General features: G+C 37.6%; 2 protein-coding genes across 3 annotated transcripts in view; both read left to right on the forward strand.

The window, feature by feature from the left end:
- The first annotated feature begins 219 nt into the window (after positions 1 to 219).
- Positions 220 to 23,392, forward strand: part of lama5 (laminin, alpha 5) — a 90,496-nt gene continuing 67,323 nt past the window's right edge. For both annotated transcript variants that reach the window (XM_089124167.1, XM_089124168.1), the window contains exons 1-2: positions 220 to 691; positions 2,666 to 2,818. In XM_089124167.1, the coding sequence (XP_088980293.1) occupies positions 434 to 691; positions 2,666 to 2,818 (411 nt within the window). In that variant the 5' untranslated portion in view covers positions 220 to 433. The remainder of the gene's footprint in view (positions 692 to 2,665; positions 2,819 to 23,392) is intronic.
- LOC148970557 (uncharacterized) lies at positions 19,284 to 20,523 on the forward strand. The gene has a single exon (XM_089124543.1). The coding sequence runs from the start codon at positions 19,555 to 19,557 to the stop codon at positions 20,332 to 20,334; it is 780 nt and encodes a 259-aa protein (XP_088980669.1). The 5' UTR covers positions 19,284 to 19,554; the 3' UTR covers positions 20,335 to 20,523.

The raw sequence follows: 23,392 nt of genomic DNA on the forward strand, positions 1-23,392 counted from the left end.
ATTGAACAAAATGAATGAGGCAATGACAGAATTTACATTTTATATTTTCCAGATCGATTTTAACACAAAAATATGCGATCTGATTTGGCAGGAATGAGGTCTTTCCAGCAATAACACATATCACATTCATTAGGGTCTCGCAGCGTGAGAGAGAGACGGGACTACACACGCACTGCACTGCCCTCTCTCTACTCAACAGCGCGCGCGCACACTGCACTGCCCACACAGAGGCAGAGCCCGAGAGAGAGAAGGTGCCCCCTGAACTGCACCTCTGCCAAGTATTATTGTAGGTTATATCACACACAGAAAGAAACCGCGACGACTTTCAGTTTATTCGGTCTCCCCAAATGTCCGTCACCAACACCGCAGCAAGCTCTCAGTGGACATTTTGACCAGTTGTAATAGCCTAGTTGAGCGCGCGGCACAGGTGAATATGGCGAGGGGAACATCGCGCGCACCGGTGTTGGTGTTTCTATCGATGCTGTTCATTGAAACCTTAACTGCGCAGGAATTGCCCACCGGCGGCGTGAACGGATACAGTTTGCACCCACCGTATTTTAATCTGGCGGAGGGAACGAAAATCACGGCCACGGCAACCTGCGGAGTGGACGAGAACGAGCAGCCGATTCAAGACTTGTACTGCAAGCTGGTTGGGGGGCCCGTGTCAGGGGACCCGAGTCAGACTATTCAGGTAAAGATGTGGAAAATGCTCACTTTTCTGCAGTTTACATTACTTAAACAAAGATAAAGTCGTATTTTTATGTTAGTTGTAGTAGTTATTACTATAATGGATTGCATTTGGCTTTGTGAAATGCACTTTTAATCGTTTTTGTACCATACTGAGTAATTCCCATATTAATTTAGACCTACTTGGTATTCAAAGTTGGAACTGTCATGGAAGCCTGCACTTTATATTTTCTAAATTAGACTTATTACCATTAACATGGGTCTTTTTTAGTCTATAAACAAGTCAGTGCTTTTGGTCTCTCTTGAGGAACTGCAAAAATGTAATCTTTTTCTGAGAGCACCTGCTCAAGGTGAAAATGCCAAAGACCCGTATAAAGGTCTATACTGACTCCTAAGAGACCCCCACTGAGGCTTCAAAAGCAGGAGGCTCAGGAGGCACGACTCAGCTTGTTGGCGAGTGATTGAAAAGTTTAAACATTGTAAAGAGTAAAACGCAACCCCCGTGTAGCACTGCTACTGGGATTTTCCCGGAGGAATGTGTGGCATTCCTGTAAGAGACCTTGAGGGAGACATACGCACACATTTGTACCACACTTCAAAGAATATGTTGCGACCTCATCGATTGTCGCAGGGGCGTCCTGTGGCCTTGTTCACATCACACATTTGCATTTAGGGCTTATTCGTTTAGCAGAAATTTTTATCCAAAGTGACTTACAAATGATGGATATAATAAGCTGAAAGAGGCAATAAACACATGTAATTCAGAATAGTAGGCCTACCACCATTATTATTTATCATAACAGCAACTGGTATTTTGGCAGAAACTATGGTTACTGTGCAATTGGCAGCAGGTCGAACCTTTTTATGAAAGATTAATCAAAAGAAAATCTTATCTACTCAATCTCAGTAACCTTCATACATGGGTGGTCTCAACATAATTTGTGAATTTCTGATTGAGTCTTCTCCTGTTTGTGTATTTATACTGTTATGAATTAATATATTTTCATAGCCAACTGCACAAATAGTTCCAAATATTAGGAATTAAAAGAGGTTTGAGTTACCAGAAGTTGGAAAATAATGGGAGTGAATTCCTCAGTTCCTTCCAATGTTTTCACTGAAAAGTCTGCACACTAAACCCCTACAAATCCTCAGTTTTCACAAGCAACAAGTGTCTAAAGATATTCGCTGGTCACGGATCAAGGATTTCTACATCAAAAATGAAGTTACTTTACATCTTTTTCAGTCACAGTTTCTATAACTCAGATTATTATGTAAAATAAGTTTTCACATTAGCCTTTAGTACTATCAGATATAAACAGATAAAATGTGAAGAAAACTGAGGGGAAATTTTCCGAGAAGGTATTGCATCTGCAAAACAGTTGTTTATTTGCACCCACTCTCTATATTGGTTGAAAAAATTATGCAAATCAGGTGTTTTGCAAACCCTCGCAAAAAGTTAATTTCAGTTTGTATGCCACAATTCCTTTCCAGGTCACTTAGCATCTGAATCGGCTCTTTAAATTCTTGAATTTTAGTTCTCTCTTCTTTATCTTTTGATCGACTTTATTGCTTCTGCATATCTTAATTATGCCAGGAACTTCATTTTTAAAGCATTTAGCAGCACAGCTCACAAAAAGTGGAACAACTGTAGTGAATTCACCTCAGACAGAGGAGTTTGTTTGCTCTTTCATCTTTAAACTACAAGTAGATCGCAGTTAGAAACCCAAGACTTCCTTTACCTAGTTTTATCTAGTGGCCGAGGCGTCTCGAGGCCAGGATTAAAGGAGCAGAGTTAAGTTTACAGGTCAACTTGAATGTTTAGCCATTACCCGATCATGTGACTTACTAAAGCGTTGTGCATTCAATCATTATTTATGTGACAGACTGATACATTAAACTGCTCAATCAACAGTTTTGTTTTGCAAAGTACTTAAACGGAAACCTAAAACCTAAACTTTGTGTCTCCCTGTGTTATCAGGGCCAGTACTGTGATGTCTGCACCTCAGAAGACACTAACAGAGCGCATCCCATCAGCAATGCCATAGATGGAACCGAAAGATGGTGGCAAAGCCCTCCCCTCTCCCGCAATACAAAATACAACGAGGTCAACGTCACTCTGGACCTAGGACAGGTATGTTGCCGATGCATTCCTTACAATTTGTCTAACTCTCTATCACACCCACACGCTCATATCGTGTTCAGATTATTCAGCGTACAGTAGAGTCATCCGATACTCGGCTACAGCAGGCGCTTTTGTGGATTGCACATGGGTGTTGAATTTCAAGGGTGGATCCTAAGTTGAATATCATCCATTCATACTCAAGTTTGGAGTATCTAGAGGTGTTTTTTTATTGTTGCTCTGAAATCTCCATGTTTTGGTCCTTTGTATCGAGGGTTATTATTCGTTGTGAATAGCAGAAAAGCCAGGTGGCATTTAAGACAATTACTTTCTAATCTGTAATTGTAAATAAACATTACATACACTCTCCCACACTTATTCTCCTCCTAAAGTCCTCCAGCATTCCCAGGGGCTTCAACATAAACAGTCAGCGCTGCTTCATATAGCTTCAATCAATCAATCAATCTTTATTTATAAAGCACCTTAAAAAAACAACACTGTTGACCAAAGTGTTGAACACAATCTATAAACAATAACATACAACAGAGGCACAACAAAGAAATAATAAAACAATAACAGTAAACAGTAATACAGAACTGAAAAGTCAAACCTCAAACTGTATTAAAAGCCAAAGAAAATAAATGAGTTTTAACCTTTTAACTGTCACCCCCCTTTTTTGAATAGACATGGAAATGCCCATTTCAAACTTAAATGGTTGTAATTCAAGAATGCTTTGGAATATAGACGTAAGATTGGTCTCGTTTTAAAGAAGACATTTGGCAGATTTTTCTTGAAGTGAAATAAATTAAGAAAGTGAAACAGAAAAAAAAGTTGAAATGTACAATGTAAAAAAAAATCATTATTCATATTTTATATAAAATATATATTTTTAAAACCTGGGCTACTCTAAAACTGCAGAAAAATCAAAGCCAAAAATCTGAACAAGTTGTGTTTCAAATTTTAGGTTGATATCTCAAAAAATGAACTTTCAGTGAGATTTAGTTTGGGCGCAGTACCAAACTTTTTCACTAGGGCACAACCAGACTCCATTACAGCCCATATAAGGGCGCCTCCATTTCCATATGTGTTTTGAGTGATCTGAACCATTATTTTCACAAATTTCACACAATTTATAAAGTAGAAATCCTATTCAGAAGTAGTATGGGAAGTTTGGCAGATTTTGATATGAATTCAACCTCTAGGAATCACATACAATGAACACGCATGCGCGTTATAGCTTATTGCCATAACACAAATGATGAGTTTATTATTTTTTGTTGTAATATTTAAAACATTTTCAGACCTTTTTTCTAAAATAATTGAATGGATGCTATCGTTTGAACTCTTGGCATGAAATCAAACTGAGGTTTCGAACTTTTTTTCATGATTTTTCATGTTCATTGCTATTTTAAAATAAAGGTCTGAACAAGCTTTATGAGTATGAAAATATTATTGTTGCAAACTGATAAATTACGGCTCCTGTGTAAATTATTTTGAAAATCAGTCACCAAATATGGAAACTAGAGATTGTAAGCTTTCAAATGATATATAGTTTGTCAATATAACTTAAGGTCTTTTCTAAAATATTATTGTTTTAAAAAATATAATGGCAAGCGTCCCACCTGTGGGACGGTGACAGTTAAGTGGTTTAAAAGGCGAACTAGCTGTAATCGTGCCATAAGTGATTTGCCAAGACCGCTATAAAGTGCAAATTACAATAATCTAGACGAGTGGTGATAAAAGCATGGATTAATATTTCAAAATCATGTTGAGATAAAATCGGTTTTACCTTAGCTGGAAGAAACTGTTCTTCACCACTGGATTAATCTGGGCATCAAGCTTTAAACTACCCTCCAACTTGACTCCCAGATTTGTAACCACAGGGCTACTGTGACGGGTTAGGCAACCCAGATCAACAGGAACTATAGCAGCAACTAGGAGCAAAAATTCATCCATCCATGCTTTCACTTCATTCAGACACTCTAAAATAATTTTTGACTGACTTAGCGGCACATATATTTGGCAGTCATAAAAGCATAAAAATGGAACGAGACATTGTAACTTCTAAGGATTGACCCAAGAGGCAGCATGTAAATTGAAAAAAGTAGCGGCCCAAGGACAGACCCTTGGGGAACTCCGCACAACAAAGGAGCCGAAGAGGACATAGCATCACTAACCTGAACTGAAAAACGTCTGCCTTCCAAACAGGACATAATCCAGGCTAAGGCTGACCCCTTAATGCCCACGTAGTTCTCCAGCCGAGACAATAAAATTCTGTGGTTGACCGTATCAAAGGCAGCCGTAAGGTCCAGTAGCAGCAGAGCAACAGTATCACCAGAGTCTGTCAGTCAGGCCAGAAGAATGTCATTAAAAACCCTCAGCAGAGCTGTCTCAGTGCTGTGGGCTGACCTAAATCGAGACTGGAAAATTTCAGTAATACCATTGTTGTTCAAAAATGTGCTTAACTGCAAATAAACAACTTTCTCCAGAATTTTGGAAAGCAAAGGGAGTTTAGAGATAGGTCGATAATTTTTAGGCCGAGATTCTTTAACAAGGTTTGAACAACCGCATGTTTAAAACTCATAGGTACGACTCCAGTAGTTAAACTGACATTAACAATATCAAGAATACAGTGCGCCACTGTAGGAAAAACCTTTTTAAAAAGATGAGGAGGAATCACATCACTGTGGGAGCCAGTGATCTTCATTTTACCAATAATTTAAGCTTCACGCTTCCCAAATGAGACTTATCGTCAACAAAAGTTTCTCATTGGCCTCCACTGAGTTTCAGACTTTTCAGTTGTGATTGAATGGGAGCCAATCAGTGATCAGGCTGCAGGATGTTATTATGAGAAGCTTGGATCACATCATGTTATGACTGTATTTAAAATGAGATTTTGGTGAGTGACTTATTACCAGGCCCACGCAATCTGCACACACAGCTCTGGCTGTCATTCACAAAAGTTTGATATTTCCAAATTCCCATTCAATAATCAATGAAAACGTTATGCAAATTCTTTCAGCTACCAATGATTATGTACTCTCAGATGCATTTTACATGTTTTCCATTCAAATCAGTGTAGAAATTAGGGAAAAGTCTGGACATTCTATATTGGCCTACTTACTTTTATAAGCAAAAATTTAAATGAGCAACGACCCAAACTCAGATTAAAGGGATACTTCACCTCTGGAAATATGAATGTGTATTTAAAATGGGTCATTTATGTAGAAGAAATATGAAATTACTTTTGAATTTGGAGCTTTCTAGACTGAGAAAAGCCAGAAGATGTATTTTTGACTTATGTGGATGAAAGACAACAACTCCCAGAATGCACTTGCTTCGCTGCCCTAGGAGGCCACGCCTACCGGGCGGTAACAGAGCGCAGGAGTTAAACAACAAGCCTAGGCTACTAGCGAGTCTCCGTAATGAGTCTGCCCGGGATTTCGAGGTCGCCCAAAATGTCCGGGATTCGGCTTTTGGGTTCTACAGTCGCCATTCATTATGTTTACAGTGGCGAGCAAGACGAGTGAGGGCCGGTGGCGTAATTACCGATGAGCGACACCTGTGAGACGCACCGGTTTCATATCTTTCATGGAGGAGCGGGAATTTTCTCAGCACTGATAAAACGCTAAACCGATCACTTTTTTAGCGTTCATGTAAACACTACATTCAGATTCACCAATCAGAATGAATTCAGTTAGATTGAAACAAAAGCTGTACATGTAAACAGTGAATGGCAACTGGAGAAAGCTAAAGCTGAATCCAGGACATTTTGTGCGATCTCAATGGGCGGACATGTTTAGGAAAAAGAGGACGGTAACCCCGCCTTAGCTTTCTCCACAGAACAAGAGCCTGCTAGCTTAGCTTTCAAAAAAAAAGATGGCTGACACTATTTGTTCATTCTGTGAGTGAGATCCCACCCTCTATGGGTGGGTTGAAAACATGCGGGACAGCTCCTTCTACTGGCTGTAGTCTTTAGCCTCTGGCCAAAAAATCCTCCGATGATGCAAAATGAGGATTTTTGCGTCATCTGAGGATTTTTTCCAGACAAAAAATACATAAATCTCTCGTCTCGGGGGGATATGAGGGTGGAAAGCATGGTGATTCAAAAATACTACAGGTTTTCTAATACAAAGCTTAATGCTAAATCCTGAAGTATCCCTTTAAATAAAACACACAAGTTATAGTGTTATAGTCATTTGGTTACTTTGAGAAGTTCTGTGAGATGAAAAAAGTTCGCAAATTGATACGAGAAACTAGCATTTTTTTATATAGGAAATCGGTTGCCTGGAACAAAAAGATCAGTCGCTTTTAGCAGTATTGTGTTTATGTGTGATGTTGCTATCTAGTTTTAGCTGAACATGGCTGTAATATGTGACAGACTAAGCCCTGTGCAGCATACTTTCCTTTCTCTCTCAATCTCTCTCTTTTTCTACCTCCCTCCCCCCTCTCTGTCTGAATGGAGGCAGAGAGCAGTGATTGGCTTTGTATTGAATTCCTTTATGTGGCTGGTATTTTTTCAGTTCCACTTAAACCAGATTGCTAAAGCTATCATACCTACATTGCTAAGCAGAGAGAGTGAGGGAGAGATGTACTATACGGTATATATTAATGCCATCATCACATACATTACACTTAATCAGAGGAAAAGTCACACAGAACTGCCACCACAGGGTTTTTTTAAATGGTTGCCAATGTGTTGCTATACGGTTACCAATGTCCTCTGAGTGGTTTTTAGCATGTTGCTATGTGGTTTATCAATAATTAGTGGATTCTACTTACATACAAAGTAAAAAATGATGTAATATTTACAGTATTAATTTGATTATGTATTTGGTTAGTGCCCGCACGTTCTTCTGATTGTCTGTGATTTTTGATTGATTCTGTCACGTCTTGTGTTGATCTGGTGTGGAATTGCATTGCATCACGTCTGGTTAGGTTTCAGAGCCCTAAACGTAAGAATGAGAAGCACTAATAGTGATGCAGGAGTGAGGTGCATTCTGACCCCTTGGAGCAGATGAATTAGACTGGAATGTTAGTTACTCAATATCTGCCTCAACCTGTTCAGGGACAAAACGACCCTCCCCGTCACAATCAAAGTTCACGGCTCTCTTTTTCTAAACTAAATGCTGACATACATTTATTCATTCTCTAGATGTAATGGATTATTAACCAGTGTTTATGCAGGGTTTTTTTTCCCCAACTCATTTGTCACGTTAACAAGTTAATACTTTAATGACACCAGTAATTCCCAAACAGTTTGGTGCCAATTAATGAAATGATTTGAACAAATACTTTTTTTTTTTCTCATAATGAGCTTTGAATCGATGAGTGAGCTGCTGATATTTGTATGAAAAGATATTTGTTCTACATCTGGCTTTATTGGAACATTAGGGGAATTATGTCCCAGAATGTCGAGTAAAATGTTATGGCGTATGTAAACATTTTTTTTTTTATTAACCAGGATATTCCACTGAACTGTTTGAAAGAATCAAGGTTGTCCTTGAGTCAGATATTAGTAATTACTAACAGTCTTAAGGGCCGTTCACACCAAGAATGATAACTAAAGACAACTACCAGTATATTAGCGTCCTCACCAGCGGATAATATAGTTGTGTTTATTCTAAGCGCTGCAGTTTTGTTGTCTGCCGCGTTACAGCAGGATGGATTCTGATTGGCTGTCAATGTTTTTATCATTCATCAGCTGGACAAAATCTGAAAACTTGGCCAATGAGTAAAATCCCTCTGCCTTTAGCGTATTCAGGTTTGATGACATAGCCAGGGCAAGGTTTGGTGAAAAGGTGTGTGGTTGAATGCATGGCGGCAGTCTAATTCAGTCTAATGGAAAAAAGCAAAAGCTAAGCTAAAAACACCTTTAAGCTGAAAATTGTTTTTCATTTTACTGTCTGACTTCTCTCAGACAAATTCTCACGGTTAATGTAACCTCATTTTTGTGTGTGTGTGTGTGTGTGATCCCCCAGGGCACATTAGTTTAATATCTCTGAGAGTTTAGGATTAGAGACAAAGAAAATCTGTCTTGCTGCTAATAGCACATAAGTGCTAGGGAAATAAAAACGAATGCACTTACCTGAGCTAAAACGAGATGATTCATTACTTAAACTACTTTCTGAAGTATTCAGTCATCAACGTGTAATCTTTGAAGGAAGATCATGGATGGATCCCGTCCCATACGGAAACAGGTCTAAATTATACTCCACACACTGCATCAAAACAATAATCAAGTCTGTCAGGGAGACTTAAATCACTCTGTTAAAGATACACAGTTGTTTATGTCTTAAAGGGATAGTTTTACTTTTTTAGTTTGAGCTTACCTCAAGGGCATCCAAGATGTAGGTGTCTTTGTTTCCGCATTATTTTCAATTTTGACATTTTTCAGTCAAACCGTTGTTGTCTATCAGTCATACACTGGAGGCTAAGGGGGTCCACCAAAGAGCATGCACAGAGAAGTCCAAATTAAACATGATTTAATGACTCGTAAATGTAAGTTCACATTGATGGCCTAAGACACGAAACGGTTTTGTGTTAGAAAACGAACAGTATTTATATCGTTTTTACCTCGCGTAATCACAGTGACGTCCAAGTGATCTGAATCAGTTGTGCAATGTCCAACTGAACCAAACTGAATCAGTTCAATGTTACGCCGGAAGTGATCGCTTGCGTGTGACGTCACTCAATATTTACACAAAGATTTCGGATGTTTTACCTTTTTACTAAACATATTTAGATATACCGAAATCGTCTTCCATTGCGGTTTCCCGTATATCTAAATATGTTTAGTGAAGGGTAAAACTTCCGAAATCTCTGTATAAACAAAGAGTGACGTAGGCGCGCAAGCGATCACTTCCGGCGCATGCGCAGACCGAAGCGCCCGTGCCGTCAGATCATTTTGTCATAGCTATGATTACAAGAAGTAAAAACGATATAAATACTGTTCGTTTTCTCACACAAACCGCTCGTTTCATGTCTTAGGCCATCAATGTGTACTTACATTTACGAGTCATTAAATCATGTTTAATTTAGACTTCTCTGTGCATGCTCTTTGAGGTGGTGACCATAGACCTCCATTCTATGACTGATAGACAACAACGGTTTGACTGAAAATTGTCAAAATTGAAAATAATGTGGAAAAAAAGACATCTACATCTTGGATGCCCTTGAGGTGAGCTAAAACATATCAAAAATTAATTTCAAAGTGAACTATCCCTTTAATTCTCCCTCTAATACTTAAACATGCATTACTCGTCTACAAGTTTGCACTCGTTGGCGCAAAATATTGTGAGTTTTCAGTACCATTTAAATACCTAAAAATACTCTTCTTCCAAACCTGAGCAGAAATCCTGTGCCCTTTTCTGGGGCAGCTTTGTTGTGAAACAATCCTTAAAAATAGACAATGTCTAATCCAGAGTTGCACCAAACGCTGTGTGAGTGTGTTCGAGTGTATTTTGGCGGGGTGGGGTTGAGTAGGACTCAGTGGGGACTAAAGTGCCCCATTGTGTGCCATGCGCAGAGACGGGCATGATGCCAGTCATGAGAGCCGCACAGAACTACAGTTTCCTGGCATTTAGAAAGGACTGAGTTTATCCAATGTCAAGGCAGCTAAACTGGATGTATTGATCTCTCAATCAACTTAAAACAGTCAATTGTTCACCTTATCCTTACATGAGATTAGCTTTCCTGCCATTATGTATAGATCATGTGATCAGGAGCTTGCTTAAAGCAACAGTTCACCAAAAAATAAAAAATAACTCAAGAACACAAAAGAAGATATTTTAATGTTCTTGTCTTGGATGTTTCAAATGTGTTTCAAAATATCTTCTTCTGTGCTTTTGTTCCTCTCTTGGGTGTCGCTTTGGTTCAAAGAAGAAAGAAAATCATACAGATTTGGAATGAGATGAAGATTTTTGTAATACATTTTTTACATACAATGACTTTTTCACAGAGAGTGTGTTATGCCTCAGGTACAAGATCTACCATGTCAAAATCTGTGAATGTGTTTTCCATAATCTCAGGTTTGGGACGTCCCAGTGTGTGTGGCCTGCATACCTTGGCAAACAAAGTTCCCATTGTGCAGTTCTCAGCATCTTACCTTGCTATTCCCTCACTTTTTCCATTGGAAAGGATGGCACTTTTTTTTAATCTGTCAGACCCGTTGATCTGTCTTGCTGATATGCTTAGTAAATGTCTCTTCTGAGATACTCTTGCTCCGTAAACAGCTCATCATCTGCATTCATTTTTAAGACTTCCAATATAAACACGCAAGCGATTTTAAGCCGTTAATGAAATTTAGATGCGTCAATAAATTAGATCTATGCATTAGGTCTTAAAGGTCACATACACACTGTTAAGTTTCAGGTGTGACAACCACATGTAAATACGGAGTAAGTCCCCTAAATTATTGTTCCATGTGTGTACAGAACACAACTCACCTCCAAAACTGCGATGATTGACACTGTGGTAACCCTAGAGATGTTTTGGCTGTCTCGCGTGGTATCTGGTATCTGCTATTCTGAACAGAGTAATATTACAGTGACAAAAGACATGAAGTACTGAACTACATGTGTATAGAACAGGAGTAAGCACTATAATGGTAAATCGACAACCAAAATTATCTGCAGTGTGTATGGCCAAAGTGACAGCAGCCTAAAATACCTGTTGCTGTCTGTGTCCCTAATGTTACTCAAAAAATGGTCCCACTTTATATTAAGTAGCTTTAAGTACTGCTTACATTGAACAATAAGTACAATGCATTATTGTGTTCCTGTTGTATTGTAAAACACTTTTGTTGCTATTGAGGTGTGATACGGGTAAGGTTAGGGACAGGTGTGCTGGTATGAGTCGGTTTAAGGGTAGGTTAAGGTGTGAGGGGAGGGTCAACTGTGTAATTACGAATGTAATTACATAAATTAATTATGGCTGTAATTACATGCTGGAATTTTAAAATATAAGTACAATGTAAAAACATGTATGTACACAATAAGTCCATTGTATCAAATTATTAATTTCAATGTAAGTACATAGTACTTAAAGTCACTTTACATAGGTCCCACTTATAAAAGTGGGACCCAAAAACTTGACTGAATAACTTATATAGCTTTAATAAGGATTAATTTGATTATTGAATTTCTGTATTACTTCTTACCTGAATAGACCTTTCTGAACATCTTAAAGTTCTATTGAATTTATTTGTGCTATCGCTTGTTATTTGTTCGTATTTTATGACTGACTGTTTACTTGTCTTTACTAATGTTTGAAGTTTATATTAGTTAGATTACACTGTAAAAAATAATATTGGTTTAACTTAAAAAAGTAAGTAACCTGGTTGCCTTAAAATTTTAAGTTCATTGAACTGGAAAAAGTGAGTTAATACAATGAAGGAGAATGATTTAATCACCAGAAACTCAAAATTATATGTTATCTGAACTAATTTAAGTTGATTTGACAAAAGAAAAAATGTTGTGATAACAAATCTTAAAAATATTTGTTTTTACAGTGTGTGGTATCAAAACTGGAATCGAGAATTGTATAATATCCCAAAATGTTGTTGTCGTAACAATCTTAGTTATTAGAATACAAAGTTACATGGGTCAAAAACTGTGAAAACAAACTATTTTTTACTGGTGGGCCACTGAAAATTTTGGTAGGGCAAGTAAAAATCTGAAGCACCATGCCCAGTTGGCATTTCTTGGCATTGAGCACTGTAAGTCTTATGATTCACTTTTGTCTCTTTTACATAGGCCTGTCTGTCCAGTAATACACACACTAACAGAAGCCCAAGCTCTCTGGCTTGTGCGCACACACACACACACACACACTTTTTTTCATGGTGTTTACCGAGCATGAAAATGGGCCTGTTAATGGGAGAGAGAGAAAAAACACTGTCGCGCAATCCTTAATAGGATGGGACCATGGAGACAAGGCGGGCAAAGAAAAACTTTATATGATCCAATCTTTCCTGCATGACAGAGCACTGAGTCTTTCCGTTTAATATGAGCAGGCTTGTACATAATGGACATTCATGAGAGTGTCTCGTGCATGAGTGTGAACCATCATTCCAGCTTGAGATGGCTGTTAATGGGGTGATTCAGAAACAGCAGGGATCTGAACTCCTGGCCTCTACCTCGACTTTAGCCATCGATCATGTCTGCTGCTTTCCCCCAGCATCCCTGGTGGCAACAGCCCCATTTAAACCCCAGATCCATATATCTTCAGTGACACAGAACACTGCTTCCTATTATTTATTAAAGGGGCCATTTTCTACACTTTTGCATCATTCAAGGGTTCAGGTGGCAAAAACTTAATTTTGACCTGGATGTAAACCCTCTTGCTGAACCACAGAATTCAGCAAGACTGCTTTTGGTACTGTTACCAAAAATCCTGTAAGTAAAATTATTTACTGTATACAGTATATATGAAGAGTTCAGATGCAAAAGCCTCTAAATGCCATTTGAAATTTTCTTCTTTAATGATGATTTTTATCAAACTTGTATATTTAAGTTCAGTAATTTCACTTAAATGGCAATAAGTGAAATTACTGAACTTAAATATACAACTTTGATAAAAATCATCATTAAAAAAGAAAATTTCAAATGGCATTTAGAGGCTTTTGCATCTGAACTCTTCATATGTAAATGAACTCTGTTATGCTGCTGAATACTGAATAGGCAGTGTTGGGTAAGTTACTCTAAAAAAGTAATTAATTACTAGTTACTAATTACCTCTAACACTTTAATTAGATTACTGTACTAATTACTCTCTCTAAAAGTATTTAATTCATTTTAATTACTAATTACTTTCAAAATCCCATATCAATCTAAACCAGCTGATTAATACAAGGATAGACATGAATCTTTCAAATAAATACTATAAAATTGCATGAATTATCCTTAAACTGAATTATCCTGTTAAACCCACTATTGTTTTATGTCTGATCTCATGACATTTCACACTTTTTTCATACATATTTTACAAGAATTCATCCTCATAAAATGCATACGAATCGCTGTGAGATCGGATTGATCTATTCACAGTATTTACCTCAATTACATCAGAAGTAACTGTAATTAAATTACAGATAAATGAAGAGTAATCCCTTACTTTACATTTTCAAGGGAAAAGTAATTAAATTACAGTAACTAATTACTTAGTAATTAGTTACACCCAACACTGCATCTATAAACCATATCTCATATGTTAATGTGCATATGGTTGTAAAGACAGATCTCACAGGCCCCAAATTAAAATAAATAAATAAATAAAATAATGACATTAATAATTTCTTTAAAAATAAACACTTATCTGACAGGCTTATCTGTTCATCTGAACATTTTGGAGAACATTGCACATCTCCCTGTGTGGCAGACATGTTTGATTTTAAGGCTGTCTTCACTTAATTTCTCCTGAATAAGGGCTTTCTGTAAAGTACATAAACAAGATCAACAGATTAGACACTTCCAGACTAACTGTTGTTTACGTATCCTCTTTAGGCTTAATCTCCATTGCATTGGGTGGCGAGCATGTGCACAAGTGTGTGTGTGCAGAGTCTTATAGTGTTTAGATGCCGTTTTACTGCCTGTTTTGAGGTATTTAAACATATTATACAGTTATTTCCTTCTGAAATCACAAATAATCCAGTATCAACTTTAGTATTCTTCCTTTAAAATCCCCCAAATTGCTGGTTTTGCTCTTCTTGGGATGGATGTTGCTTGAAAAGACTCTTGAGAGATCTGGAAGAGCATTCCTGCTGGAAGGATCAGCTACAAACTCCGTAAACATTCCTGCTTTGAAGATAATTGACCATTTTGAGTTTCTTATTGACATCTTCCGGTCATTCCTTCAGTTCAGTTCACTTTCTTCAGTCATGTGTTCCGGTTTGGCTCGCAGTGGATCTACAGGTCACTACGGTCGACACAGCCTTCATCTCACCATGCACCATGCAACTAGCAGCTTTGATTTGACCCACCTATCTCTTCGCTTCCTGACTTCAGTATTAAACATGCTGCTCTTATCTCTTTTATTGGCTGTAAGCGTCATAGGCCAGTTTAGAGTTTCCTCCACTCCCTTCTCAAATATTATCAGAGCATTTCAACAGCATTTTTGAGACATTGAGGGAGAACGTTAGGATAAGGAGTAGATTGTGATGAAGCAGTAAACTTTGAGTTCAAGGAGAGGATTTTGAGAAATAATTGAGGTTAATGTGAAATAGTGCAACTGAAGATATTGGCTGATTTTTCAATGAATTTCATGATTGAGTTTCTTTCATTTTCATTTATCTAAAAAAATCACAAGCATTGGTATACATTTTACTAGATGTTGTTATTGCTTAAAGCTACACTGTGTAACTCTTTTAGTTTATTCTTAACTAAAAACACTTAGTTCTTTCAAAAATATATGTGCTCATTAATGTATATTTACTTCGTTCAAGTAATAAAGTATTCTTGTGAGTGTATAATATGCATTGAAAATACATACGGGTAAGGGGTTCTAATGTCGGTCGCCATGTTGCTCCTCCATCTTGAAAGTACATTAGCCAAAGAGAGACATACCCGTTAATTCGCGTTTACGTTTGAGTTAACACTCATGGACGAGGTCGAACTGGAAGCCATGTTAATCTTGGACTACATTGGCCACCGTAGGAGTTAAAACGAAATCGTAATTGAGAGGAACAGAAACTAATATACACTGGATGGTTATATACCTTTTCACCACTAGATGGGGGCAAAAATCACACAGTGTAGCTTTAATGCTACAACTGTAAATTGATAAAAAAAAAAATTAATCAGAAATTAATCACAATTAAACGCATATACAATATATACTATAAAAATTCCCAAAATGAAGACATTTCAAGGACTTGATTCTAGCAAAGGAAAAAAAAACAACTTATTTTTTATATCATTGTTTTTATTATTTAAACATATTAAATCAACAAGTTAATTTTACAGAATACAATTCGACTGGTCGTAGATCTGCTGGACATAAAAGCTCAGGGATCCTCATGTTCCCCAAAACTTATGGCCAGAAGGTAGCCTTCAAGAAAATATTTCAAACCCAAATGAACAATTGACCCCCCAAAATGAGGCGGGAGAATTTGAGATGGTGTGTGGGGGCTGTCTTGTGCTTTTTAAGCAGAAATGTGGCAGAGTTCAGCAACGCCCCCCGATTCGTGTCGAAACCTGTTCCGTTATGCATTAGAGAAAGAAACCCACCTCCATGTCTCCAAGGCCTCTCTCACGGCTCAGTCTGGGAGCTGAAACAATAGGGTGATCCTGGTATATCTACACGACCCTGCAGTGTGACCTTGCTTATCTGAGCCCTGCATGCAAGATAGGTGTCTTTCACAGGCGACATGTCTACATATTAGGTGTTAAGACCTATCGCTGATTCACTAGTCTGCTGATTAACTATCAGTGACAAACCAAAATTGGCTGAAGGAACTGAAAGGTCAATCAAAGGTGAAATAATATGTAGATCTAAAATGTGCCTGGGCTTCTTCAGATTTGATTTCCTAGAAATGCAGGACAAGCTTATGAATGAATGGACTGTAGATATGTATGTAGCTGTGGCCGCTCACCCTTATTCTGTAAATAAGTGTGACCCAATAAACTCTTAAATATAAATATAAATATGTCTAAATTTTATTTCATTAGATAGAAAATATATGTTGTTTGACTTTGGAAAGACTTTTGCGAGATCTGGAGTAGCTTTTCTGTTGGAAGGAGGATCAGCTGATATAAACTCCATATACATTCTTGAAGATAATCGACCCACTAAACATTTAAAACACTTAAATATGTCTAATTTTATTTCATTTGATAGAAAATATAAAGTGGCATCATCAGACAACTTATGCTAGAGCTTTTTCCAGTTTTTTTTCAATTATTTTTAATTAAAAAATAATTAAAGTCAGTTCCCCTCAGGTTCACACAGATGTCCCAGCGGAATAACCACTGATGCAGTTCATTATATTAATGTACCACAAATACATTTTGTCTTCATTTTGAACTATATTTGTGTCATATTAAGCCTAACACTCTTCAATTTGCGAAATGTTTTGGTTGAAAAGTGTGATATTTTGATATGAAAATTCATTTTTACATTTTTAAATGTGTCCAAATTGTTTTTGGGGCCGCTGTAGTTTTTTTTTTTTTAATGGCCAGTGCCGATATTGAGCAAGCAGGGTTGCAGATATTCAGCTTGTTTTAAACATCATTTAAGGCCTGTTTACAACAAGGCCAATAACAATAATAACAATAACTATAATAGTTTTAATAATTCTAATTTTATGAGAATAGTCTAGACTCTAAACCAAAACTACAATGATAACGACACAGAGCCAACCAGAATCCACCCAACTTTATATTGTTATCGATATCTTTATATGTTTCTTGGTTTGTTACTGACCAAAAATGATGTAAATCCACCTGTCATGGTTTTCCAGTAAAATAAGATAGAATGAGTAGAATATATATATATATTTTGTTAGTAAAACTGGATAACTAAGGGCGTAAACAAAACTCGTTCCCTTTTAGACTTTATATCACCAGCATTGCACTTGATCGGAATTTTATCCGAATTTTCCATATTTCATTTCTCAGCAGCTCTGAGTCATTTGAATGAACTGACATTATGAAGTCAGACTATTAATAGTCCAATGCTAATGTGATCGGTCCACACACAAAAGTTTCTTTCTACATTTTGGGCACATTGGTGTAAAGTTCAGACTGTGGTTTAGGCCCCGATGTCTCATAATCTTTTCTCTAACGTGCTCTGATGAACAGATGCGAATTCACACTCAGCTGAACTGGCAGATTTACCCATCGCTGATGGCAGCAACAAGTACACAGTGATTCCTTACATAGAAATAGAATTATTCCGTACTCGCCTGAATGCGCTAAATACTTAGTTCCTCGTGAGAGATCTTTCCCTTTCATCTCTCTCTCTCTCATTCTTTCCCTTTTGTTCTTTAATCCTCCTTCGGCACACTGTTAGATGATAGGTTTTTTTTTGGGAGTTTAAAGTACTTGCTACTAAAAAGATGGGAAGGGATGGAGTGAATGTGAGGCCTTGTTAATGAGATGGTAAATGTTTGTTTTTGCCGGGTCAACAAGAGCTGTTGTTGGAGTCTTTCATCCATTCAATGGCTCATTGGTTGGGTTGGGCCTGAGAGGGGAGGGGAAGTGCGTTTGTTGCGGAGACGGAGAGGGAGTCACTTTGGTTAAGGGGGCAAATAGAGGGATATAAATACCTTTCCCCCCTCCCTTTGCCCTGAAGGGGGCTGTTTTCACTGGCCTTTCCCCTCCTCTAGGCCCCACTTTTAATCAAGACACAGAGAAGGGCATTCAGGAAAATAGAAAAGGATGCACTTTAAAAGTGGATTCTAGCCTGCCATTGCTTGTGGAAGTGAAAATATTCTGTATGTATTCTGCACAGTAGATGCATTAAACGTGGTGCTACGGTTCTGATATACAGTTCCAAAGTGTCCTTTTGGGAGATTTCTAAACTTTGCCCCCAAGCATGAGAACCCAGGAGAGGAATGACAAAAAGAGTGATAAATCCATCCCTCCTCTCCATCTGAGATAAACAGGGCAGATAAACAAGCCTAAAAAGACCTCCATTTGAAAGGCCATAAACGTTTCAATGAGTGAGGAGGGCTCCGAATACAGATGCCGTGAGGTAACTATTCCTGAATTTGACTTGGGGGTACATGCTTGTGAAATCCCATCACTCGTCAAACACTGCATTTTGAGTATTTTTACTTTAGTTTCCACTAAAGTTCCCCTTTAGTGCTTTTTTGAAGATAGCTAATTTCGTACTCTTAACTAAGCTGTTCCTGTCCTATTCTAAGAGTTTAATTTCTCATCAGGCTATGCATTCACATCATACTGTATCATAAAGTTTTCCATAAATATGTAGTGATGATCAGTGTGGTGTCTAGAAAAGTCTATTAGATGATGCAAAACTCGTGAGACAATTTTTTTTGTTTTCTATTTTTCATTTGTAACTTTATTCTGTTGTATTTATTTGTGCTACTGCTTTTAATTCATTTGTTCTTATTTTCCTGGCTGTTAGTCAATTCAATTCAAAATACCCATTGTAAATGCACAAATCCATAGAGTGATGCTGTAGAGAAAACAAATAGCAAGAAACAAATAGCATTTAAAGTCATTCATTTTATTTAAGATAAAAATAAAATATAAAGGTAAATTTAAGTAAAAAGTTAAGAAAAAGATCAATTTAAGATTTTTATTCTTATTTTACATGTATACATTGTTTTCCATGGAGCATTAGGTCATGAATATTTGCCTCAAAAGTCTTTTTATTCACACATACGATGACCTAAATGCTTTGCTATGATGGTCATTTTTTAATATCAAAAGTTTGGCATAATATTCTATTATAATCAATTATGTATATTATGTTATTATTTATTAGGTGATAATAATACAAATTGCTACAAAAATGTGGCCACACACACAAAATAACTTACTGGATAACCCCAATCATTTTTTTAGAGCATTGACAGCTGTAAAGAATTTGTTGTTTTTTAAACGGATTCCTTTTTCTGGTTCCACTGATGACATCACAGTAGCATTCTAAGCAAAAGCTTCACTATAACTGAAGCACTTCAGAGGCTCATTACAGCAGTAGTTGAGAAAGATTATCAGTGTTTCCTGGGTACTACTGATCAAATACCAGTTTGTAGCTCAGCAGATAACTGAACAGTTGAGATGGCTCGACGTGAAGATTTTGATGGCAACTACATCGGTGAAGAGGTCGTTCAGCTTGACGATGCCGATCAGTTACGTTTTATCGAAGTGAGGCCTGACTATGTGATTCGAGTTATAGTCGTAGAAGATGATGTCCGGAGGACTCTTCCAGAGATACACATACCACGTCGTTTGATTGCTACCATGCCACGTTTCTATATTGAGTTGGTTCGAAGGTCTGTGAGGGAACTTGTTCAGTATTTCTTGAGACCTAGTACTGAATACAACCCATTGCTCTCCATGCTGGCCTGGAATGCAGATTACTGGTCTGCCACTTTCCACGCATCAGGTGATTCCTTGACAGCTGCATTTTATCCAGTGTATATTAATCCCCGACCGGCAGAACGTGTAGAGACACCAAGGAGGGAGTCCAGCACTGATGATGAAGAGCCTGGACCATCTCACCAGGTCAACAGCAGCTCTGGAGGATCACATATGGATGAGTCCAGCTCTGATGATGAAGAGCCTGGACCATCTCACCAGGCCAACAACAGCTCTGGAGGAGTACATATGGATGAGTCCAGCTCTGATGATGAACAGCCTGGACCGTCTCGCCGGGCCAACAGCAGTGAGATCAGATCTGGAGGCTCCAGAACACCTGCTGACCAAAGCCTTGGCAGTCATGATGAGATGAGACAGGGCGTTAAAAGAAAAAGAGAGGCGTCTGGCAGTTCAAGGAGTAGAGAGTGGAAAAGGAAGAGATCAGACCACAGCTCCGATTCTGATTCTTCAAGTGACTGACATGCAGAAACACCCTAGATGATGACCTGCCTGGACCTTCTCACCGAGGCAACAACATTGAGCTCAGAGCATCTTCTGACCCGAGCAGCCAAGATGAGTCGAGACTGGGAAGAAAAAGAAAAACAAAAGCAGGAGATCTGACCATTAGTCTGATTCTTCAAATGATTCTTTCATATCTGGATTTTATTCTCCTGCATTGCTTGTAGAGACCTCTGTTTGACCATCTAGAGCCTCCAAGATGAGTCGAGACAGGGAGGGAAAAAATAAAAAAACTTATTTTACGACTTATCTTGCGTCATGTTTCACATTACTCATAATCTACAGTACACGCGGTTAATAATTAATCCTGGGTATTCATAATGAATCACACTGTACATTCCTTTGGGTTATCATCCTTATTTGCATATCTCTGGTGGTATTGGTTGGACAGACTCAGCATGTAACCTGTTAAAGGCTCTAGCATTGTGCATCCACATATTATATACTGGCTACTGCACTATCAAGTTTAGAATGGACGTTTCGGATTTCTTCTCTCCAGTTGTCGCATTTTCTGTCACCATTTGAAAATTTTCCCCTCAAAAGCTGATGTTAGTGGCTGACTGTAATTCTAGCATTTAGCCATAGTAGTGGTCACGGTACCAACATTTCAGTATTCGGTACCAATACCAGTAAAAATTCATGGTTCTCGGTACCAATTTCCGTTTCCGTGTTTATCACGGTTACAAATATGGATCTGTATTATGACCTAACAATAAACAATAGTAGTATGTACAAACACATTTTTAAAATCAAAAGTTGTAATTCGTTAACATTTATTTAATGCACAATGAATGAAGTGAACAAACATAAACAATCAAGTGTTTGTAGTTAATAACATTCACAAACATGAACTAATGTTGTAAAAATATATTTTTCGCTCAATGTGTTGATGTTAGATAATGCATTAAGTAATGTTAATGAATGGTATCTATCTTATTGTAGTGTTACCAAACTATACAGGAGATAAAACATGTTTTATTTGACTTGACTGTACTTTTATTTCATCCAAAACTGCATTCATATTTAATTTTAAAAGGGTTTTTTAAACCTGCTAAGAGTTATCCAGGCAAGAATAAGCCTAGTACTGGGACTGATATTAATGACATAAATAGGGATGCACTGATACTAATACCAGTACTCTGGTGTCGGTTGGATACCATGGTCATGTACTCGTAAAACTACCCCGAAACCACTTTAGAGGCCGTTATGGCCACTTATGGCAACGTGACATTAGCCTAATCCAAGATATTTCCATATCTGGCTCTTTACTCATTTCATGTCAACAAGTGGATTCAGAGCCATTTCAGCGTTTTAAAGAGGACGCAACTGTGCACCTTTCAGACAGCGCGTCAAGAACCGGATTAACCCGGTACCTCGAAAAGCTGGTACCGTAACAGTTTAATTTTTTTAGTAACGACTTGGTACCAAAGTACTGAGTTTTTTGACAACACGACGCCATAGCATTCTAACACTTTGTTTCATGCTGTACATGTTTGGCACCGCAATGTGGGGTTAACAGTGCAAAATCAGGGAAAATCCTGGAGCAGGGTTTCATAATCCAGGGTAAAATGCAGTACTAACCCACTTCTAAATTACATGTCTGAAACGTTCCTTTATCCGGGGTTAAAAGTAGGGTTTTTTGAATGACGAAACACATGAATGAATCTGGGGTTAAGTGTGAAAAGCTAAAGGAGCAAAAGGAAATCAGACCAGTAGTCGGATTATTCAAGAATTTACAAAATAATCATTTGAATTCCAAAAATAAACAGATTTATTGGTTCTTCTTTGTTTGTAATCGTAGTTTTTTCTCAAATAAAGAAACTTTTTTTTAGAAGTTATGCTGTAACTTAGTCACCACACATTTTTTTTTAAATTTTCCTTTTGATAACTCACCTCTGATTGGCAATTGCGTTCACGTGCTCATGCTCGTACAATGCTCAACACTTTGAAATCATATTGTAAATAGAAACATCTTCATAAAACATGCACACAAATACACACCGGAACTCTTGAAAGCAGCGTTTATCAGCTGAACTGACCTGGTATTCGGTACTTCATTTAAATATTCAATTGGTACTTATTGAACTAATGATGAATTGACATGGAACTTGCAGTTCATTTAACGAGTCATGTCTTGATTCAGTAAGTTCACTCAGTGAAGGATTTGTCAAACCAGGAATAGGAACCAGGAGTCTTAAAGAATTCATTAAAAAAGACTCATAAGAGTGATTGATTTGTTTGTAAATCAGACTGTTCTGGTGGCAATAATGTAGAGTATTATCTTGTGTTTGAATTAAATAAATATGTATGTAAATTCATATGAAATATGAATATGGAAATAGGCTATATACAACATAATAATCACTCGTATATAAGATATACCGCTCCATGACAGTCATATATAAAAGTAACAGTTGCAATAACGTACTTTGTAATAATAAAAAACAAAAAAACTTCAGAGATCAAAGTTAAATGAAATACTCATATGAATATCCCCATAATGATGTCCACCCAAAAATTAAAACTCTATCATGATTCACTTCCCTTCATGAACACAGGATAGTATGAGGAATGGTTTTCCCCCATCTATACAATGGAAGTATGTGCTCTCCGATGTTGTGTGGTTCTCGTACAAAAGTCGTACAAATTGTGAACATAAGCGTGAGAACATTTTGATAGATATTTCCTTTTTGCGTGGACTATAACTTTAAACAGGGGACACAGGATGTGCCATACAAATCCACAACATGCCAAGAAGATGCTTCTCAAATCTTCGCTCAAGATCTTCTCTTTATCGTTTCACTGGCCATTTAAAACTGGTCGCAGTTGAGAGAGTGAACCATGTCTAATGAAGCGCTAGTGGTAATTCATGGTGCTGAATAAGAGGGCACCTGCCTTCACCACATCTAACCTCTCAGCGAGTTCCCAGAGGAGCACAAAAGGATTTCCGACTGTGCTGGGCAGGATTGTTTCCTGCTTCCTCTTTCAGGACTTTTCAATGGCAGAGGAGATGGGGGTT

This window comes from Pimephales promelas, chromosome 20 (assembly GCF_988280905.1).
Source record: "Pimephales promelas chromosome 20, fPimPro1.hap1.1, whole genome shotgun sequence".
Classification (NCBI taxonomy): domain Eukaryota; kingdom Metazoa; phylum Chordata; class Actinopteri; order Cypriniformes; family Leuciscidae; genus Pimephales; species Pimephales promelas.

Bases quoted from the DNA above. Each gene is read 5' to 3' on its own strand.
- LOC148970557 (XM_089124543.1), top strand. From the start codon at position 19,555: ATGGCTCGACGTGAAGATTTTGATGGCAACTACATCGGTGAAGAGGTC.